The following is a 22,381-nucleotide window of genomic DNA, read 5'->3' on the forward strand; positions in this document are numbered from 1 at the left end:
GATCTCCTGATTTCCCTCTTATACAATTATATACATTAATACTGTACAAGTATGTACCCCCTCTCAAAATCAAAGAAAACAGACAAAACAAAAAATAAGGATGTGGATTTTAGTACCAGCTCTTTATAACAGTTTCATATACCTGCCCTAATCAAGACCCTATTCTAACCACATTAATTTCAGTCTTTCTTTTCTTAATCTGTAATATCCCATCTCTTTATCCTTCCAACGTGCACTGATTACTGGATGTACAACATGAACGGGGTCCACTGACCTGTGGCACAATAAGCACACATGAAATCACTTCACTCAATAGCCTTAAGAAGGGGGAAAGTGATGCACACATGAGTTCATTGCCATAGAGATGAATTTCTGATCCTGGCCCTGTGATTAAAGGAAGCAATGTAAATGTCTTGATAAGAAGGGAAAACTGCAGGGCCAACCTATCACGAGCTGCCACATGTTGGCACTCGGTAACTGACATTATCTCTGAAACACTGCTTTTGAGATCCCACTCCTGTGAGTTTATCTCATTTGGAAATAAACATCCGTTTATGTCAAAAAGCCCTGCACAGAGCACATCGAGTCCCAGCCAGAGAGGCAATGGGCTGAGTTTTTGTAATTATTTGATTTTAACGGACAACCAAGTAAAACAAAATATTTGGAAACTCATTGTGCCATTATGCAGTGTTAAGAAATATCATCTTGCTACAATAAAGGTGAAACCTTGATGGAAATTCCAAAGAACGCTTTGTACTCTTGGCACAGACTCCTTGAATCATAGAAATTGCTAGCAAAGAAAGCAGCTAATCCAACAAATATGCCTCTGCCAACCCAAAAAAAAGTGCTGAGGCCAATCCCATTCACGTGTTCTAAGTCCATTGTCATATTCCTTACAATTCGGGTCAGTTTTAAACATCATAAGGTTATTTTTTCCATTGTAGCCACCATTTCACCGTTTCAGGTAGTGAATTCCACACCCACCACTCCTATACAGATTTCTTTAGACAAAAGATTAAATTAAATTCCAATACATTTCCTTTGTTTTCCACAGGGAAATTTTACCCCCTTCAGTACCTGTCTGTCTGTTTCTCTGTTTCTCTCTCTCTCTCTCTCTCACACACACACACACACACACACACACACAGTCACACACTCTCTCACACACACACACACACACACTTATTCACTCACGCACACACAAACAGTTACAGAGGCGCGCACACACACACACACATACACAGTCACACACACACACACACACACACACACACACACACACACACACACACACACACACACACACACACACACACACACACACACACACACACACACACACACCTCTCTAGTCAGGCATTGTGTGACTATGTAGCAAAGCAGTGCCCTTTGGAAAAGTACACAATAATCCTATATGGATAATTTTCAATAAAGTTGTTTGGCAGTTTTTTCCATTTCACTAAGACCATGCAATAAAATGAAATGGTATTCCTTTTAATGGCATTATGCCTTTTCAGAGCAGCCATTGCAAGACTGACTCCACTTCATAATGACAGGGTCCTCTACATTGCCCAGTTCCATCTGCATTGATCAGGAACAACAGATAACTTTGAAGCTCAAGTTGCTTCTAAAAGAGTTACCACAATGCTGTTGCAGTGCCGGTCAGGATCTCATTGCAAGTACACCAGGATGGGCTAGATTTAATGCATCTATTTCTATTAATAGGAAGGGAGGTTACGTACAGATGGAGTGTTCAGCGGCTGTGAGGAGCATGTTACCATTATATCTGTTATCTCCAGGAGATGACTTCTCTTTCATCCAAGCAGCTAAAAACAAAAGGAAAACACTTTGCTTTAATAATCATTACTCAGCACGCAACCTGCCCTTTAACATCCGCTACTCAATATTTCTTCTCCCCATAATGTGCTTCTTAACCTCAAGGTTTTAAAAGAACATCACAGCAAATGATTTACATTTTAAATGCAGTCTCTGCTAAGTGAACCAAAACTGCCTTTTAATTATTTTATTTCATTTAGAGATACAGCGTAGAACAGGCCCTACTGGTTCAATGAACCACATCACCCAACAAGCCCCCTATTTAACCCTAGCCCAATTACAGGACAATATACAATGACCAATTAACCGACTAACCGGTACATCTTCAGACTGTGGGGGGAAACCAGAGCACCCAGAGGAAATCCACATGGTCATGGGGAGAACGTAGAAACTCCTTACATTCGGCGACAAAACTGAACTCCACACTTCGACGCCCCCCGCTGAAATAGCATTGTGCTAACCGCTACACCTCCATGGTGCCCAGCTTTAGCATTTCCACTCAGAGGTAAAGAGTGAGATCGGGTAGTTATATAGTGTGAACTTTTGACCAAGGCCTCCTTTATGCAGCATTCCTCAGTCTCTATCTAACCACATGGGATGGGTGTAAATTCATTGTGAGCATGCTGTGTTGGCATTGCAACACTTACAGGAGGCCCCCAGCACATGCTCATGTTGTGGTTGTTAATGTAAATGATGTTTTTCACTGTATGCCACATTGTACATGTGATAAATAGATGAATCTGAATCTGAATTTGCTTCTGAATCATTAAAATTGGGCCTTCCCAAAAGTGAAGAGAGAGAAAGCCTTGTGTTGCTCTTGCACACCCCCTGGAGGTCATTTGCAGAATAACATTGCTGCCACTGCACTGAGCCCTTTGCTGCTGTCATTGTGCAGACTCAACGACGGCACATAACATGTCCAGGAACAAAAAGATTGTTTTCATACTGCCTCCCATTACAGTTCTCAGAAACTAAGTTTCTCAAGTCCAGTCAGGTACTCCAAAGCTTAGAGATTTATGAATGTCGAAGAAAATAGGATTAACCCATAGATGATAACACTCGAGGTTAGTGTGGGGGAGAAAAATCTGATGAATCCACTTTAAAATGGACAGTGTCTGGAGCTGACAAAATTAGTGAACACATAATAAAATGATGACTGCCTGAATTTATAGATAGAGATCTTCATTTGCTAAAGCATCAACAATCAAGCTATTGCACCTTCAAAAATGGAGACAGCTATTCAAACCACAATGTCTCATTGGGCATTCAGCTTAATGGAGTCCACATACGAACTTTGCATTGTTGGTCTGTTTTTGTTTTCTTACTGTCCCTGTGATGTGTATTCTAGACTGCTAACTGCAGTTTCTTTAGGCTTATCCTTAAATTGCAGATTGGGAATTCTAGAAAGAACTGAAAAGGTCTACAATTGCTTTCAACAACAGGAGATATGAAAATCAATAATTATTTTATTTCCTTGGGGATGGAATCAGAAAAGCAAATGGTGCTGTTGCTTCGCAACTCCAGAGATCGGGATTTGACCCTGAGCTTGGGTGCATCAGTGCACATTCTGAGAATCAGGACCAGGGTCAGGTTTAATATCACTTGCAAATGTTGTGAGATTTCTTGCTTTGCAGCAGCAGTGCTTTGCTATACATAATAATAAAAAACCTGTAAATTACACAAGGGAATAGCAGATCTAGTATTGAACACCCTCTCATTGGAATAAATTCCTCGGTGTTACTATTTCAGAGGGTCGGTCCTGGACCCAGCATGGAAGTGCAATTGCAAAGAAAGCATGGCAGCACCTCTACTTTCTTAGGAGTCTGTGAAGATTTAGCATGACCCCTAAAACTTTAACAAACTTCTATTGGTGTGTAATAGAGAGTATATTGACTGGATGAATCATTACCAGGTACAGCATCACCAATGCCTTTGAATTAAAGATCCTACAAAAGGTAATGGATTTGGCCCAATAGGTCACAAGTAAAGCCCTTCCAACCACTGAGTACATCTACATGAAACACTGTCATAGGAAAGCAGCATCCATCATCAAAGATCCCCACCACCCAGGCCATGCTTTCTTCTCACTGCTGCCATCAGGTAGAAGGTACAAGAGCCTCAGGACTCACACCACCAGGTTCAAGAACAGTTGCTTCCCCACAATCATCAGGCTCCTGAACAAAAGGGGAATAACTACACTCACTTGCCCATCCATTGAGGTGTTTCCACAATCAATTATCTCACTTTAAGGATGCTTTATCTTGTTATTTCATGAATTCTTTATTTATTGCAATTTATTTATATTTGCTTGTGCACAGTTTGTTGTCTTCTGCACTCTGGTTGATCTTTCACTGACCCTTTGAAAGTTGCTATTCTATAGATTTGCAGAGCATGCCTGCAGGAAAATAATCTCAGGGCTGCATGTGGTGACATATATGTACTTTGCTAATAAAATTTACTTTGAACTTTTAGTGGAGCAGTGTGCTAAGCACGCATCCTTGGGGTGTACCACTGTTGATTGTCAGCGAGGAGGAGAAGTTATTTCCGATCCGCACTGACTGTGGTCTCCTGTTGAGGAAGTCAAGGATCCAGTTGCAGAGAGAGGTACAGGGGCCCAGGATTTCAAGCTTGATGATTAGAACTGAGGGTATGAAGGTGTTGAACGCTGAGCTGTAATCAATAAAAAGCAGCCTGATGTAGATATTGCTATTGTCCAGGTGATCCAAGGCGGAGTGGGGAGCCAGTGAGATTGCATCAACTGTAGATCTATTGTTGCAGCAGGTTCTGGTCCTTGCTGAGGCAGGAGTTGTTTCTGGCCATGACCAACCTCCCAAAACACTTTATCACAGTAGATGTAAGTGCAACTGCGAGATGGTTGTTGAGGCAGCTTGCCCTGATTTCCTTGGGCACTGGGGTCATTTTCAGCCTTTTGAAGAAGGTAGAAACCTCCAGCCTCTGCAGTGAGAGATTGAAGGTGTTCTCGAACACTCCCACCAGTTGGATAGCACAGATTTCCAATGCCCTGCCAGGTACACCATCAGGGCCCTCAGCAGACTACTAATCACCCTGTAATCACATGCTGTTCCTCTGAGTGCTCTGTTGTGCTCCTACTAACCAAAGATGCAATAATAATAAAATTGTCTACTCTCCTTGGAGAAGGTTAATTGAAGGTTAATAAACCAGCAAATTTCTACAGATGTACTATGGAGAGCATTTGAAGTGGCTGCATCACCGCCTGGTATGGAGGGGCTACTGCACTGGATCAGAAAATTCTGCAAAGGATTGTAGACTTAGCCAGCTCCATCATGGGTATCAAGCTCCCCACCATTGAGGACATCCTCAAAAAGGCGACATCCAACATTAACGAGCCCCTTCACCCAGGAAATGCCCTCTTCTCACTGCTGCCATCAGAGAGGAGGTACAGGAGCCGGGAGACACACTTGCAACATTTTAGGAACAGCTTCTTCCCCTTCAGGAACTCAACCTCGCTATTTTTTCCAAATTATTTTTAAGATATAATTCATAATATATTTTATGCTTTGCACTGTAGTGCTGCTGTAAAACAACAATTTTCATTACTTTGATTCTGATTCTGAAGAAGTTGATGGACATGTGTGAGAGAATAAGTTGCAGGCCACAGGGAAATAAGGAAAAAGGGATTAGAATTATGGAATTGCTTCCTGGGAGCAAATCTGGATGTGATGAGCTGAATGATCTCTTCTGTGTATAAGGATTCATTTCAGAACTACTCGCTGACGAAGTTTAAGAACTCTGCAGAAACTGGCCAGACATGATTTGGATTGTATGACATTTTGGAAAAAGTTCCCCCAATTATGCCTGGTGCTTCAATGTCAGTAATCTAGTAGATTATCTACTGCTCTAGTGAGAGGCAGCTCACTGCTCTGGTGCAAAACTGTTTACGTTCTGCAGTGATCCCCAGACAAAGATTGCCTACTACACTCTCCACATTGCTTTCACAGAGTTGCTATCATTTCCTAAGGTAATGCTGTACACTTTTATGTCACGCTGCTTGAAATCACACACAAAAAAAATGGAGGAACTCGGCAGGTCATCAGGACTCGGACAGAAATGATACCGGTTATTCCCCTCCATAGGTGCTGTCTGACCTGCTGAAGCCCTCCAGCATTTAGTGTGTGGCTCTCAAGATTTCCAGCATCTGCTGAATTTTTTGAGTCTATGTTTCTTGAAATAGCTGCTTTATTTTCTACAGTGCAGGAACCAGATAGAAACAGTGTTTGAATCCTTGAAACTTCTCTGCTGTTAAGTAAATTAATACCCAACCAAAAGCTTCAAGACCAGTTTCAGGCTGGATTCCCATTTCATAGAGAAAGTACAGCATGGTAAAAGGCCCTTTAGCCCACTGCCTTCCCAACCCATTTACTCTAATCCTACATTAATCTTTTCTTAAAATTCTCACAACATTCTCAACGACTCCTTCCCTTACACCAGAGGCAATTTACACTTCCAATCTTCACATCATTGGGAGGAAACAAAGAACCGTGAGGAAACCCACAGGAAGAACACGTGGCCTCCGCAGAGACAGCTTCCAAGGTCAGCACTGAGCCCTTGTCACTGTTGCTGTAAGGCAGTAACCTTAATGGCTTCAAGAATCTCAGAGCCATACAACATGGAAGCAAGCTCTTCAGTCTACGGAATCTGTGCTGAGCTTCCATGGGTACCTGGAGACAAGATATCCACTGCCTTGTAACATTCTGCATCAAGAAATTTTCCTCATCCCGTTTCTCACTAGTTAGACCATGCCCCCTTGTTCCACAGTCTCCAGCAGGATGAAAGAGCTTCTCTAGATCCGTCCCATTGGTCAGAATCTCTCACTTCCTTCTTACAGTTATGAATTCCAGTTAGCATTTGCCAGTTTCATTTACTCCCTTCTCACAGAATGATCCCTCTAAGGATCTGCAGTTTAGTTGACTCCAGGCTGCCACAATATTGCAGGTGAATTCTTACTACAGCCTGCACAGCTTCAGAAGGATTTTGCTATTTTTGGCAATAAACCCACATAAAGCAGATCTCTATAAACTCTCTCTACTTCTCACTACCTCAGTAAAGCAGCCAACATAATCAACCACACCCCCCCCACCAAACCTGGACATTCTTTGTCTCAGGGAAGAGATGCAAAAGCCACTGGCTCAAGGACAGGCTGTTGCTCTGCTGCTTTAAGACTAGTGAATTTTTCCCAAGTACAAGAGGATGGACTCTTAACCTCACAACCAACCTTGTTATGATCTTGCACCTCATTGCATTGCATTGCACTTTCTCTGAAGTTTTTACACTTTATTCTGCATTGTTATTGTTTTATCTTGTTCTCCCACAATGCTCTGCATAAGAACTTGATCTGTATGAACAGTATGCAAGACAAGCTTTTCACTGTATCTCAATACACATGACACCAATAATAAATCAATTCCAATTCCTATTTTAATACCATTTGCCTTCTAGTTGCTAGCCTACCTAAAAAGGGAAATGGAAGAATTGAATGCATCCAGACGAGATTCACCTGGCTAATTCCTGAGATGAGAGGCTTGACAGTTTGAGTCAGTATTCCTTGGAGTTTAGAAAAATAAGTGATGATTTTATTTAAATATCTAAGATCCTGTGTAGGGGTTGAAACGCTTGCACTGGAGGGATAGTCACGAACAACAGGACATGGCTACATAATAATCACTTAAAACCCACGTGTGCGGACAATTCTTCTCACAGAACATTGTGAATCTCTGGAATTTTCTGTTCCCCAAGGATGGTGGATGCCAAATAGTTAGATATTTTTAAGGTGGAGATAAGCATTTTTAGGTATGTGAAGAGAAAGAAGATAGTTAAGAACAATGTTGGGCCCTTGAAGAATGAATTGGGTGAAATTGTTATGGGAAACAGAGAAATGGCAGAAGAATTTAATGAGTACTTTAGATCTGTTTTCACTAAGGAAGACACAAGCAATCTCCCAGATGTATGGATGGGCCAAGGACATAGGGTAACAGAGGAAATGAAACAGATTGACATTAGGAAGGAAACGGTCCAGATGGTCTGCATCCTAGGGTACTAAAGGAGGTGGCCCTGGAAATTGCGGATGCATTGGTAATCATTTTCCAATGTTCCTTAGATTCAGGATCAGTTCCTGAGGATTGGAGAATGGCTAATGTTATCCCACTTTTTAAGAAAGGAGGGAGGGAGAAAACAGAGAACTATCGACCTGTCATCCTGACATCGGTGGTGGGGAAGATGCTAGAGTCCATTATTAAGGATGAAATAGTGGCATATCTAGATAGTAGTGATAGGATCGGGCCGAGCCAGCATGGATTTACCAAGGGTAAATCATGCTTGACTAATCTGTTGGAGTTTTTCGAGGATGTAACCAGGAAGTTAGATGGGGGAGATCCAGTGGATGTAGTGTACCTCGATTTTCAGAAGGCATTTGATAAGGTCCCACATAGGAGATTGGTGGGTAAAATCAAAGCTCAGGGCATCGGGGGGAAGACATTGGCATGGATAGAAAACTGGTTGGCAGATAGAAAGCAAAGGGTAGCGGTGAATGGGTGTTTCTCGGAATGGCAGGTGGTGACTAGTGGGGTGCCACAGGGCTCGGTATTGGGACCACAGCTGTTTACAATTTACGTCAACGATTTGGATGAAGGCATTGAAAATAACATCAGCAAATTTGCTGATGATACTAAGCTGGGTGGCAGTGTGACATGTGATGACGATGTTAGGAGAATTCAGGGTGACTTGGATAGGCTGGGTGAGTGGGCAGATACTTGGCAGATGATGTTTAATGTGAATAAGTGTAAGGTTATCCACTTTGGGAGTAAGAACAAGAAGGCATTTTATTATCTGAACGGTGTAGAGTTAGGTAAGGGAGAAATACAAAGAGATCTAGGAGTCCTTGTTCATCAGTCACTGAAGGTGAATGAGCAAGTGCAGCAGGCAGTGAAGAAGGCTAATGGAATGTTGGCCTTTATTACAAAGGGAATTGAGTACAAGAGCAAGGAAATCCTCTTGCATTTGTACAGAGCCCTGGTGAGACCACACCTGGAGTATTGTGTACAGTTTTGGTCTCCAGGGTTAAGGAAGGGCATCCTGGCTGTAGAGGAAGTGCAGCGTAGATTCACGAGATTAATTCCTGGGATGTCTGGACTGTCTTACGCAGAGAGGTTAGAGAGACTGGGCTTGTACATGCTGGAATTAAGGAGATTGAGAGGGGATCTGATTGAAACATATAAGATTATTAAGGGATTGGACAAGATAGAGGCAGGAAATATGTTCCAGATTCTGGGAAAGTCCAGTACCAGAGGGCATGGTTTGAGAATAAGGGGTAGGTCATTTAGGACAGAGTTAAGGAAAAACTTCTTCTCCCAGAGAGTTGTGGGGGTCTGGAATGCACTGCCTCGGAAGGCAGTGGAGGCCAATTCTCTGGATGCTTTCAAGAAGGAGCTAGATAGGTATCTTATGGATGGGGGAATCAGGGGATATGGGGACAAAGCAGGAACCGGGTATTGATAGTAGTTGATCAGCCATGATCCCAAAATGGTGGTGCAGGCTCAAAGGGCCGAATGGTCTACTTCTGCACCTATTGTCTATTGTCTATTTTCTATTGAAAGATTGAGGTTAATGGGAACTGGCACAGGAGACAAGCTGGGACCAGCATGGACTGGCACAGGATCATATTGAAAGGCGGGACAAGCTTGGTTTATTAGTCTACCTCCTTGTTTATTGTGATCTTCAAACTGTATGTTTATTTCCTGTGTCTCAACATCCCACTGTATACAAATATTTAATGGTATAACTGCATTTAATAAATATTCGATGCCCTCTCACCAATCCCCACTCATCTACCTTCCCCCTCACCTGGACTCACCCATCACTTGCCAGCTCTTCCCCTATCTTCTTATTCTGGCTCCTGCCCCTTTCTTTTCTAGTTCCAAAGTACCGACTGATGCCTGATACGTTGAGTTCCTCCAGAATTTTGTGTGTTGCTCATTTTCAGCGTTTGCGGAGTCTCTTCTTTCAGCTTTACCTTTCTTCTCACGAAAGGACTCCATTTCATTTTTTACATCCACCCCCTTACTTCCCTTTGCAGAGACTAGGTATTCTCCTCAAAGGTGACTTTCCCACATTACCTACTACAATATAGGAGGCCATTTGGCCCATCATGTCTATGCTAACTTTCAACAAAGCAATGGTTCACAAATTAGCTCCATTCCCCCTCTCCTATTTGCCCAACAGTTTTCCAACCCATTTGCCTTCAATTCCCTTTGATTCTTTTACCACTTATTAAACCAAAGAGTAATATATAGTAGCCAATTAGCCTTTGGAATGTGTTTAAAAAAATAGAGTTGCCAACAGAATCCCCTTGATTAAAGGGAGGATGTTCAAAATCTACACAAACAATTCCTTAGGCCAGCATTGAACCCAGGTTCCTGGAGCTCTGAGTGCTGACGGCTGGGTTGAGCATTGCTACAGATGGGTTTCACACCCAGTTTCGGAAGTTTACTCCCAGAATTTGGTGTGAAGTAATTTGCACTCCCTGGGGTGAGGTTGTTCACAGGGCACTGCTGCACACAGTATTCGCATTGTCATGTATAAGTAAAGTTACTCATACTGTTTAGTGCCAAGTTGCAAGTTTCTCCCACTGAGGTTGGAAAGTTACACAGATTGCTGGCTGTGAAGAAGCTCACACTCTGTTTAAAACTGAGCATGCCTCACATGCTATGGATCATAGAGTCAAATGGAGATACAACACAGAAGTAGGCCCCTTGGCCCATACACTACATTCCAACCATCAATAACCTATTGAAGCTAATGCTACATTCATCTTTTTTTTCTCCCCATATTTTCATCAACTTTCCCCCAGTTCTACCACTCACCTACACATTAGGGGCAAATTGTAGTGCTCAGTTAACCTACCTTCCTCCACATCTTTGGGATGTGGGAAGAAATCAAAGCACCCAGAGGAATCTCACTTGATCACAGAAAGAATGTGCAAGCTCCACTCAGACCGAACCTGAGGTCAGAATTGAACCGAGGTCTCAATTGCTGTGAGGTGACAGCTCCTTACTAGCTGCACTATTGTGCCACCACACATGCATGCTGTTTAAAGGTTCAAAGGTTCATTTATTATCGAAGTATACAACTCTGAAATTATTCTTCTCCAGATAACCATGAAACCAAGAAAGAAAAGAACAGCGACACAAACACCAACCCCCAAATCCCCTTGCCCCACATCAAAAAACAACAGAAATGGAACAGGAACATCGACCCCCTAATTCACCTTTCCCTACACAAAAAAAAAGAAAGATCAGGCAAGAAACAGAAAATATACAAAACTATAATACTGAAGAAAAAGTCCATAGTCCATTCGCTGCCATCATCTTCCTTCAGGAGTATTTGAAAATTCTTGACTATGTATGGTGTATAATCAATCACACTTCTTGGTGTAAAGGTACTCCTAATGCCTAATGTAAAGGCACTTGATCTTCCTGGGTACACAATTGCTCATAATACATTTACAATCTTTCTCACTTTGCTAGAGCACATCCTCTCATGCTCCTTATAAATTTCAAAGTGCAATGTGAATATAAAAGTTATTATCTGTATAAGACATAACTACCACCAATCTTTCAGCAACGTAAGGGTCTATAAAGGAGGATGGGAACCAGAGTGAAGGGACTCAGCAAAGGACGGATGGTAAAAAAAAGATGGTGTGCAGTCAGGAAGGGCAGGTGGATGATCAGACAAATTTGCAGCCAGCAAGGTGCATTAGGGATGCAGAATCAAGAAAGGTAGCTGAGTGCACGGAGTATAAGAGATAAGGTCAATGATATTGATTGCCAGTTATTACATGGTGGCCATCACAAAATCATGGCTGAAGGATGGTTGTAGTTGGGAGCTGAATGTCCAAGGTTACACATTGTATCGGAAGTATAGGAAGGTAGGCACAGGGGGTGGCATGGATCTGGCATGAATGGCATCAAATCATTAGAAAGATGTGACATAGGATAGGAGATAGGATTCACAAATTACCCTGATGACAGTTCTATCCAGGCCTCCAAAATGTAGCTGGGATATGGACAACAAATTACAGTGGGAAATAGAAAAGATACATCAAAATAGCAAAGTTATGATAGTCATGGGTGATTTTAACATGCAGGTGGATTGGGAAAATCAGGTTGGTAATAGATCTCAAAACAGTGAACTTGTTGAATGCCTATGAAATGGCCTTTTAGAGCAGTTTGTCGTTGAGCCTACTAGGGGATCAGCTATACTGGATTGGGTGTTATGTAATGAACTGGAGCTGATTAGGGAGCTTAAGGTAAAAGAACCGTGCTCAGTACTGTGTTCAGTTCTGGTCGCCTCACTACAGGAAGGATGTAGAAGCCATAGAAAGGGTGCAGAGGAGATTTACAAGGATGTTGCCTGGATTGGGGAGCATGCCTTATGAGAATAGGTTGAGTGAACTCAGTCTTTTCTCTTTGGAACGATGGAGGATGAGAGGTGACCTGATAGAGGTGTACAAGATGATGAGAGGCATTGATCGTGTGGATAGTCAGAGGCTTTTTCCCAGGGCTGAAATGGTTGCCACAAGAGGACACAGGTTTAAGGTGCTGGGGAGTAGATACAGAGGAGATGTCAGGGGTAAGTTTTTTACTCAGAGAGTGGTGAGTTCATGGAATGGGCTGCCAGCGACAGTGGTGGAGGCAGATACGATAGGGTCTTTTAAGAGACTTTTACTAAGGTACATGGAGCTTAGTAAAATAGAGGGCTATAGGTAAGGCTAGTAATTTCTACGGTAGGGGCATGTTCAGCACAACCTTGTGGGCTGAAGGGCCTGTATTGAGCTGTAGGTTTTCTATGTTCCCATGTTTCTATGAACCCTTAGGAGAATGAGTGATCACAATATGATTGAGTTCAACTTGAAATTTGATAGGGAGAAAGTGAAGTCTGAAATAGCAGTATTTCAGTGGAGTAAAGGAAATTACAATGGTGTGAGAGAGGAGTTGGCCAAAGTAAATTGGAAGGAGAAGCTGGCAGGGATGACAGCAGAGCAGCAATGGTGTGCGTTTCTGGAAAAATGGGGAAGGTGCAGGATAAATGTATTCTAAAAGGAAGGAAATACTCAAATGGCAAAACAGTACAACTGTGGCTGACAAGGGAAGTCAATGCTAACGTAAAAGCAAAAGGAAGGCATACAGCAAAGCAAAAATTAGCAGTAAAATAGAGGGTTGGGAAGCTTTTAAAAACCTACAGAAAGCAACTAAAAGAATCATGATGAGGAAAAAGATAAAATATGAAAGTAAGCTAGCAACAGAATCAAGGTGGCAGAACAAGCTTTTTCAAGTCTGTTAAAAATAAAAGAGAGATGAGAGTCGATATAGGGCCACTAGAAAATCAGGCCGGAGAAATAATAATGGGGTACAAGGAGATGGCAGATGAACTGAATGAGTATTTTGCATCAGTCTTCACTGTGAAAGACACTAATAGTGTGCCAGGTGTTAAAGCATGTGAGGGAAGAGAAGTGAATGCAGTTACTATTACAAGAGAGAAGGTGCTCAAAAAGCTGAAAGACCTAAAGGTACATAAGTCACCCAGACCAGATGAACTGCACACTGGGGTTCTGAAAGAGGTAGCAGTAGAGATTGTGAAGACATTAGTAATGGTCTTTCAAGAATCACTGGATTCTATTATGGTTCCGGAGCACTGGAAAATTGCAAGTGTCATTCCACTCTTTAAGAAAGGAGGGAGACAGCAGAAAAGAAGTTATAGACCAGTTAGCCTAACCACAGTGTTTGAGAAAATGTTGGAGACAATTGTTAAGGATGATGTTATGGAGTACTTGGTGACACCGGACAAGATAAGACAAAGGCAGTGTGGTTTCTTTGAGGGAAAATCTTGCCTGATGAACCTGTTGGAATTCTTTGAGAAGATTACAAGTATGATAGATAAAGGAGATGCAATGGATGTTGTATATTTAGAATTTCAGAAGGCCTTTAACAAGGAGCCACACATGAGGCTGCTTACCAAGTTAAAAAACTATTGTATTACAGGATAGTTACTGGTATGGTTAGAGCATTGGCTGATTGTTAGGAGGCAGTGAGTGGGAATAAAAGAGTTCTTTACTGGTTGACTGCCAATGACTTGGTGGTGTTCCGCAAGGGTCAGTGTTGGGACCATGTCTTTTTATGCTGTATATCAATGATTTAGATGATGGAATAGATGGCTTTGTTTTTTTTTAAATGTGATAACTTTTATTGTGAAGTGAACTCCAAAAACCTATGTAGCTTAGAACTGGATGACTTGGCCCTTTCTCTTCTTGTCTCCTCCAAGCTCAAAGTGCTTGCATCTCTTGATGGCCAGCATTTTCTTGGAGCGACAGCCGGGGTCCACACACTCCAGTCTCAGCACAATCTTCTTTGTGGTCTTGGCCTTTTTACGAAAAATAGGTTTTGTCTGTCCACCATAACCACTCTGCTTTCTGTCATAACGCCTCTTACCCTGTGCATATAAGGAATCCTTTCCCTTCTTGTACTGGGTCACCTTATGGGGCTGGTGCTTACGACATTTCTTGCAGTATGTCCTGCAGGTCTTCGGCACGTTAACCATCTTCTCCCACTGCTGCTCTGCACCCGGCAAGAGGAGGAAAGGGCATAGATGGCTTTGTTGTCAAGTTTTGCAGATGATATGAAGATTGGTGAAGGGGCAGGTAGTTCTGAGGAAATAGAGAGGCTGTAGAACAACTTAGATAGATTAGGAGAATGGGCAAGGAAGTGGCAAATGAAATACAATGTTGGAAATTGCATGGTCATGCACTTTGGTAGAAGAAATAAATGTGCAGACTAATTTCTAAATTAGGAGAAAATCCAAAAATCTGAGATGTGAAGGTTAACTTGCAGGTTGAGTCGGCAGTGAGCAAGGCAAATGCAATGTTAGCATCCATTTCAAAAGTTCTTGAATACAAGAGCAGGGATGTGATACTGATGCTTTATGGAATAAAGGTGAGGTCTCACCTTGAGTATTGTGAACAGTTTTATGCTTCTTATCTAAGAAAAGGTGCAATGGCATTGGAGAGAGTTCAGAGGAGGTTCACAAGGATGATTCTGGGAATGAAAGGGTTATCGTATGAGGATCGTTTGATGTCTCTGGGCTTGTATTCACTGGAATTTAGAAGAATGGAGGGGATCTCATTGAAACCTTTTGAATGTTGAAAGGCCTAGAGTCTAGGCCCTAGACAGAGTAGATGTGGAAAGGATGTTTCCCATGGTGGGGGAGTCTAGGACAAGTGGGCACTGCCTCAGGATAGAAGGGTATCCATTTAAAACAGACATGTGGAGAACTTTCGTTAACCAGAGGGTGGTGAATTTGTGGAATTTGCTACCACAGGCAGCTGTGGAGGCCAGGATTTTGGGTGTACTTAAGGCGGAGTTTGACAGGTTCTTGATTGGCCACAGCATCAAAGGTTACGGGGAGAAGGGCAGGGAGTGGGGCTGAGGAGGGGGAAAAGGATCAGCCATGATTGAATCGATGGGCCAAATGTCCTAATTCTGCTCCTATGTCTTATGGTCTAAACAGAATTCATAGATAGGACTCTATTTGCAGTTACTCTTAGTGTAAAGTTGCTTACACTCCTTCAACTTCTGACGAGGTATAGAAGGTGATCAACTACACAGTCTGTTGGTTCCAGCGCCAGCTTCTTCACTGAATGTGAGGTCATCTCGCGCCATCAGTTCTCACTGTTGTAGCTTGATTTATAAAACAATGGAGTGGTCAATTCGACTCTCTGAGTAATGCCAGCCCTGTGAGCCATACCCCATTACATTCAGCACTTTAAATTATTCCATGCCATTTTCTACCAGAATGTATTATGTTTTGATGAAATTAAAAAAAACATAATTCATACTATTCAGCACAAATGTGTGGGAACCAGTATAATTCAGCTCACTATCCAAGATTCATCTCATTGAACCCTTTACCAGTATTAGAACTTGCAATAGTTAAGAACAAGTTAAGGTTTTCTCACAGGAATAAGTTGAGTTAGAACAAAGTATTTGGGTTAGCAAGTAGGGACAAGTATTTCAGCTGGTCATTGAACAAGTTTGTGAAAATGGAAGTATCACAGAAAGAGTTAGGAGGAGGGTGATAAGAGGCTGCTGGGAAATGACAGCTAAAATGCATAAAGATGGGAGATGTCTATCTCTATCCCTTCCTACCCCATCTGCCTCCATCTGTACACGAGCCTGTCTTCACCTGGATAGATAGATAGATAGATACTTTATTCATCCCCATGGGGAAATTCAACTTTTTTCCAATGTCCCATACACTTGTTGTAGCAAAACTAATTACATACAATACTTAACTCAGTAAAAAATATGATATGCATCTAAATCACTATCTCAAAAAGCATTAATAATAGCTTTTAAAAAGTTCTTAAGTCCTGGCGGTAGAATTGTAAAGCCTAATGGCATTGGGGAGTATTGACCTCTTCATCCTGTCTGAGGAGCATTGCATCGATAGTAACCTGTCGCTGAAACTGCTTCTCTGTCTCTGGATGGTGCTATGTAGAGGATGTTCAGAGTTATCCATAATTGACTGTAGCCTACTCAGCGCCCTTCGCTCAGCTACCGATGTTAAACCCTCCAGTACTTTGCCCACGACAGAGCCCGCCTTCCTTACCAGCTTATTAAGACGTGAGGCGTCCCTCTTCTTAATGCTTCCTCCCCAACACGCCACCACAAAGAAGAGGGCGCTCTCCACAACTGATCTATAGAACATCTTCAGCATCTCACTACAGACATTGAATGACGCCAACCTTCTTAGGAAGTACAGTCGACTCTGTGCCTTCCTGCACAAGGCATCTGTGTTGGCAGTCCAGTCTAGCTTCTCGTCTAACTGTACTCCCAGATACTTGTAGGTCTTAACCTGCTCCACACATTCTCCATTAATGATCACTGGCTCCATATGAGGCCTAGATCTCCTAAAGTCCACCACCATCTCCTTGGTCTTGGTGATATTGAGACGCAGGTAGTTTGAGTTGCACCATATCACAAAGTCCTGTATCAGTTTCCTATACTCCTCCTCCTGTCCATTCCTGACACACCCCACTATGGCCGTGTCATCAGCGAACTTCTGCACATGGCAGGACTCCGAGTTATATTGGAAGTCTGATGTGTACAGGGTGAACAGGACCGGAGAGAGTACGGTTCCCTGCAGCGCTCCTGTGCTGCTGACCACCGTGTCAGACCTACAGTCTCCCAACCGCACATACTGAGGTCTATCTGTCAAGTAGTCCACTATCCAATCCACCATGTGAGAGTCTACTCCCATCTCCGTTAGTTTATTGCTTATTGGATCCACTTATTGCTTGCCAGCTCCTGCCTTGCTCTCACCAATACTGACCATCTCCTCTTTACATTCTCAGACCTGATGCAGGGTCTCAACTCAAAAGGCTACCAATCCCATTTTCTCCACAAATGCTGAGTTCCTCCAGCAGTTTGCTTTCTCCTTTACAAAAGGAGCACTTAATTTGGGTTAAAACTGAGCATTTAAAAGGTCACCTTTTAACATGCTACCATCAAGGAGGAGGTACAGGAGCCTGAAGACACACAGATGAAGTTTTAGAAACAGTTTCTTCCCCTCCACCATCAGACTTCTGAACCGACAATGAACCGACCCATGAACACTACCACATGTTTTTACTCTCTTCTTGCACTACTTAAGTAAGTTAAATATACATATATATATATTTCTTATTGTAATTTATACTTTTTCTTATTATGTATTGCATTGTACTGCTACCACAAAACAACAATCTTTATAACATATGCCCATTATATTAAACCTAATTCTGATTGGTGTTCTTGGTAGTCCTTGTCACTTCTCAAATCTGACCTTTCTTTGTTATGAATGTTAATTGGTTAGTTTGCCCATCTCTCTTTGTAACTACAAAAGAATATAAGAAATAGGACCAAGAATTGACCAGCCAACTCTACAAACCTGCTCTGCTGATTATCAAACTTGTAGCTGATCTCAGTGTCATTTACAAAATCACATCCCTTGATGTCCTTCAGATCTATAAGTCTATCAGTCTCTGTTTCAAATGAGCTAGGTAACTGAGTCTCCACATGCAGAAAGAGGGGGGAGGGAAAGATGTGCTTGCTAGTGGGATCCCATTGGAGGTGGCGGAAGTTACGGAGAATTATACATTGGACCTGGAGGCTGGTGGGGTGGTAGGTGAGGACAAGGGGAACCCTATCCCGAGTGAGGTGGCAGGCAGATGGGGTGAGGGCAGATTGCGGGAAATGGGAGCGATGCGTTCCACTACCAAGCACATCTTTCCCTCCCCCCACTTTCTGCTTTTCGTAGGGATCGCTCCCTATGCGACTCCCTTGTCCACTCGTCCCCCCCCATCCCTTCCCACCGATCTCCCTCCTGGCACTTATCCTTGTAAGCGGAACAAGTGCTACACCTGCCCTTACACTTCCTCCCTCACCACCATTCAGGGCCCCAGACAGTCCTTCCAGGTGAGGTGACACTTCACCTGTGAGTTGGCTGGTGTGGTATACTGCGTCCGGTGCTCCCGGTGTGGCCTTTTATATATTGGTGAGACCCAACGCAGACTGGGAGACCGTTTCACTGAACACCTATACTCTGTCCGCCAGAGAAAGCAGGATCTCCCAGTGGCCACACATTTTAATTCCACGTCCCATTCCCATTCTGATATGTCTATACATGGCCTCCTCTACTGTCAAGATGAAGCCACACTCAGGTTGGAGGAACAACACCTTATATACCGGCTGGGTAGCCTCCAACCTGATGGCATGAACATTGACTTCTCTAACTTCCGTTAATGCCCCTCCTCCCCTTCTTACCCCATCCCTGACATATTTAGTTGTTTGGTTTTTTTTCTCTCTCTCTCTGCCCATCACTCTGCCTGTTCTCCATCTCCCTCTGGTGCTCCCCCCCTCCCTCTTTCTTTCTCCCGAGGCCTCCCATCCCATGATCCTTTCCCTTCTCCAGCTCTGTATCACTTTCGCCAATCACCTTTCCAGCTCTTAGCTTCATCCCACCCCCTCCGGTCTTCTCCTATCATTTTGCATTTCCCCCTCCCCCCACTACTTTCAAATTTCTTAGTATCTCTCCTTTCAGTTAGTCCTGATGAAGGGTCTTGGCCCGAAACGTCGACAGTGCTTCTCCTTATAGATGCTGCCTGGCCTGCTGTGTTGCACCAGCATTTTGTGTGTGTTGTTTGAATTTCCAGCATCTGCAGATTTCCTCGTGCTTGGTTTAGAGCAAAATCTGTTACAGATTTCAGCATTTTCCCTACCCCCTACATTATACTAACAGAAATTCCCTGTCGGCTCTCCTTCTCCTTTCTTTAGTGAGGTGGGGGCGGGGTATTGGGGTAGGTCACACTTTTTATTCCACAAACTCATGAAAGATTCCAGAAATAGTTCCAGAATAGAAATGAACTCTCTGAGATGATAATCGGAACATCCAAAACTCTGGAATTCTGGGGTGCAATTCAACAGGTGTGTCAAACTTATCAGCTTTCACCAACTTCTCTGGAACTTTTTTCTGAATTCCTTAGATGAGTAACTTTCCAACCTCCTTAGATTTTGCATATTCTTCTTCCAGAGACAAAAGATATTTCTCAGCCAATTTCTCATTTCCTTTTAGAAAATCTCTTGTCTCAGTTTGAAAGAATCCAGATTTGGTCTCACTTATTTTTCTTTTTTCTCTATCTATGAAATATGCTACCATCTATTTTTAATTCTTTACAATCTGATACCAACTTTAATACGACTGTTAGAATACATAGTCACAATGCACAGTATGGACCTAGGGTTATGGTTCAATACCCAAAATGCTGAGTTTCTCAACACTTGTCAGTACTTATACATTCTAACATGCTTTGCTTTGTCAATAGTTTGATTCTTCTTTGCTGAGTTCTAAACTACTTCCAATCCTTGGACTTCTACTATTTCTAGTATCCTTAAAAAAAGCACTTCCTTTGGCATAATACCATCTTTAATTTCCCTTAGCAGCCATAGTTGAAACAATTTTCCTATCGGATAATTTTTTTTGCCTTAGAAACATATTTCTTTTGCATTATTTCTTTAAATTGTTACCTTTCAATTAGTTCTCCAAATCAACTACAGTGACTTCATAGTCTTATTTGTTTGGATTTAAGACACTACTTTTGGATTGATCAATATCACTGTTGAACACAGCATCAAACTGTTGAACATATTATGGTTATTGTTGCCCAACAGGTTCTTTACAGCAAAATCATCTTTCAAGTCTTTCTCGTTGAATAAAACAAGATCTAAAATTTTTCCCGGTAGGTTCCTCATCTAATTGACCCAGAAAAGCTCCTTGTATACACGCCATGAATTATCTTCCTTCTTGTTTCAGTAAATTGAATTCTGGGAGGTAACTGAGCTCCATTTAGTTCAAAATAAAATTGGGACAATTAGAGTAAAAAAAACTCGATCATATGATTGTCAGTGTTTCCGAAGGCCCTTTTACAAGATTTTTCAACTTATTGACTCAAGGAAGCAGCATCATCTCATTATAACAAATTTGATTGGCAGGTGGGGTAGGTGCTTGCCAAAACCTACTTTTCAGTTAACATGGGTACGTACCGGATTTCCAGATGTCTAGGTGTGCATATAAAATATCACCGCACATCGGAGATCTCTGCCTGAACTCCTCTTCTGACATGGAGCAAAGTTCCTTCCCACTGAGATCTTGGAAGGATTTTCCAATCTGTGGCAGTCGGTACTGATGCTCAGTCCATAAAATCCATTTCTGGACATTTCCTACACTCCACTCCATTGGGTCTGAAAACAAGCAAATCAATGCAATTAATTGCTAAAACTAAATCAATCCAAGGTAATGGCAAGATAAGATGAGTGCCCAGAGTGTGTACATAATTCTCTAAATCTAAAGGGTACATTATATTTACATAAAATATGTGATTGAAGTTTGTTTCTTGTATTACATATTCACTGAAACAATTAAAAAGATTAACGGTTTCCTCCTACTGTACAAAGGCGTAAGTAGGTTAATTGTAAATTGTCCTGTGGTTAGAGTAGGCTTAGTGGGTGGGAAGGGTCTGATTCATTCTGTATCTCTAATTAAATAAAACAAAGTAAGGAGGTGATAGTATGGATCATATTGTACAATATCATAATACCATTGACTTGCTATCATAGTGTACAATATCATAACACCATTGACTTGCTATCATAGTGTACAATATCATAACACCAGATTTGCTAATTTGCCAGCAAATGCCAGCTCACTTTTTCTCCTACCTATTAAGTACGTGGAAAGACTATCTTCCCACTTTCTCAGTGTTTAGGGTTCTCAGTAAGTGGTAGCTGGAATATTACTTGTTTTAAAAGCAAGAGAGTAAGCGTTCGGCACGGACTAGGAGGGCCGAGATGGCCTGTTTCCGTGCTGTAAGTTTTATATGATTATATATAAGATGCCCACCCAGTGCTCAACAGGATGGGCTGGGGACGGAGGAAGAAGGTGGTCTTCGTGTTTCTGGAAAAACATTCAAGAAAAAGTGATAGAATCACAATAAACTATCGATCATGAGATCATATGGTAATTCCTCAAATACAGATAATTTTCCTAAATTTGAAAAATTTATGTGTTACCACAAACACATGTCACTTCTAGCTGTGTTAGTTAGCAGTCCTCTCCCTGAAGGGTTAGTAATTAGTCCAGAATCTTAAATGCAACAATTTCAGCAGCCATTCCACTGCAGTACTGAAGTGTCTTTGGAATGAGAAGATAAGTCTTCACCAGGAGAACTAAAGGGTTTAGGAAGTTAATGCAGGGTTCCCCTGAGACCATTTCCATCAGCAACAAGTACACCTCTTTGAATATTGCTGCGGGAGGTGGGGGTGGGGCACGATGGCCCACCGGGGCACAACAGCAGTGGCCAGGCTGGTGACACTGGGGCCAGCTCTGAGGCTCAGCAGGGAAGGGTAAAGTCAGGCAGTGAGGTGTGATAGGGGACTCAATGGTTAGAGGGACAGGCAGGAGATTCTGTGGCCACAAAAGGAATTGATCCCTCCAGGGTGCTAGGGTCCAGGATGTATCGGAGTGGCTGCAGGAATTCTCAAGGGGGAGGGTGAACAGCCAGAGGTCATGGTACATATTGGCACCAATGACTTAAGCAACAAAGAAGAAGAGGTCCTACATAGTGAGCATATAGAGTTAGGGAAGAGGCTGAAGGGAAGGACCTCAAAGGTAGTAATCTCCAGATTACTCCCTGTGCCACGGGCTAGTGCTACGGCAGGTAGGAATGGAGTGATAGCAAAAATGAATGAGTGGCTATGGAGATGATGCAGGGGACAGGGTTTCAAGTTCTTCAGTCACTGGAACCTTTTCTGGAGAATGTGTGACCTGTACAAGAGGGAGGTGTTGCACCTGAACTGGAGGGGAATCAATATCCTGGTCAGGAGGTTTTGTAATGTGACACGGGTGGGTTTAAACTAAATTT

The 22,381-nt window shown here is 42.4% G+C and overlaps 2 protein-coding genes across 3 annotated transcripts in view; both read right to left on the reverse strand.

Annotated features, from left to right (window-relative positions):
- spdef (SAM pointed domain containing ets transcription factor) overlaps positions 1-22,381 on the reverse strand; it is a 110,229-nt gene that overhangs the window by 18,218 nt on the left and 69,630 nt on the right. For both annotated transcript variants that reach the window (XM_073030312.1, XM_073030311.1), the window contains exons 3-4: positions 20,505-20,702; positions 1,743-1,826 (exon numbers count right to left, since the gene is read on the reverse strand). In XM_073030312.1, the coding sequence (XP_072886413.1) occupies positions 1,743-1,826; positions 20,505-20,702 (282 nt within the window). The remainder of the gene's footprint in view (positions 1-1,742; positions 1,827-20,504; positions 20,703-22,381) is intronic.
- On the reverse strand, positions 14,085-14,504 carry LOC140717101 (large ribosomal subunit protein eL42-like). Its single transcript, XM_073030313.1, has one exon. It carries the CDS (start codon positions 14,464-14,466, stop codon positions 14,146-14,148), a length of 321 nt encoding a protein of 106 aa, XP_072886414.1. The 5' UTR covers positions 14,467-14,504; the 3' UTR covers positions 14,085-14,145.

This window comes from Hemitrygon akajei, chromosome 27 (genome assembly GCF_048418815.1).
Source record: "Hemitrygon akajei chromosome 27, sHemAka1.3, whole genome shotgun sequence".
Lineage (NCBI taxonomy): Eukaryota > Metazoa > Chordata > Chondrichthyes > Myliobatiformes > Dasyatidae > Hemitrygon > Hemitrygon akajei.

What these genes read in the sequence shown, in the direction of transcription:
- LOC140717101 (XM_073030313.1), bottom strand. Translation starts at nt 14,466, where the DNA reads ATGGTTAACGTGCCGAAGACCTGCAGGACATACTGCAAGAAATGTCGT.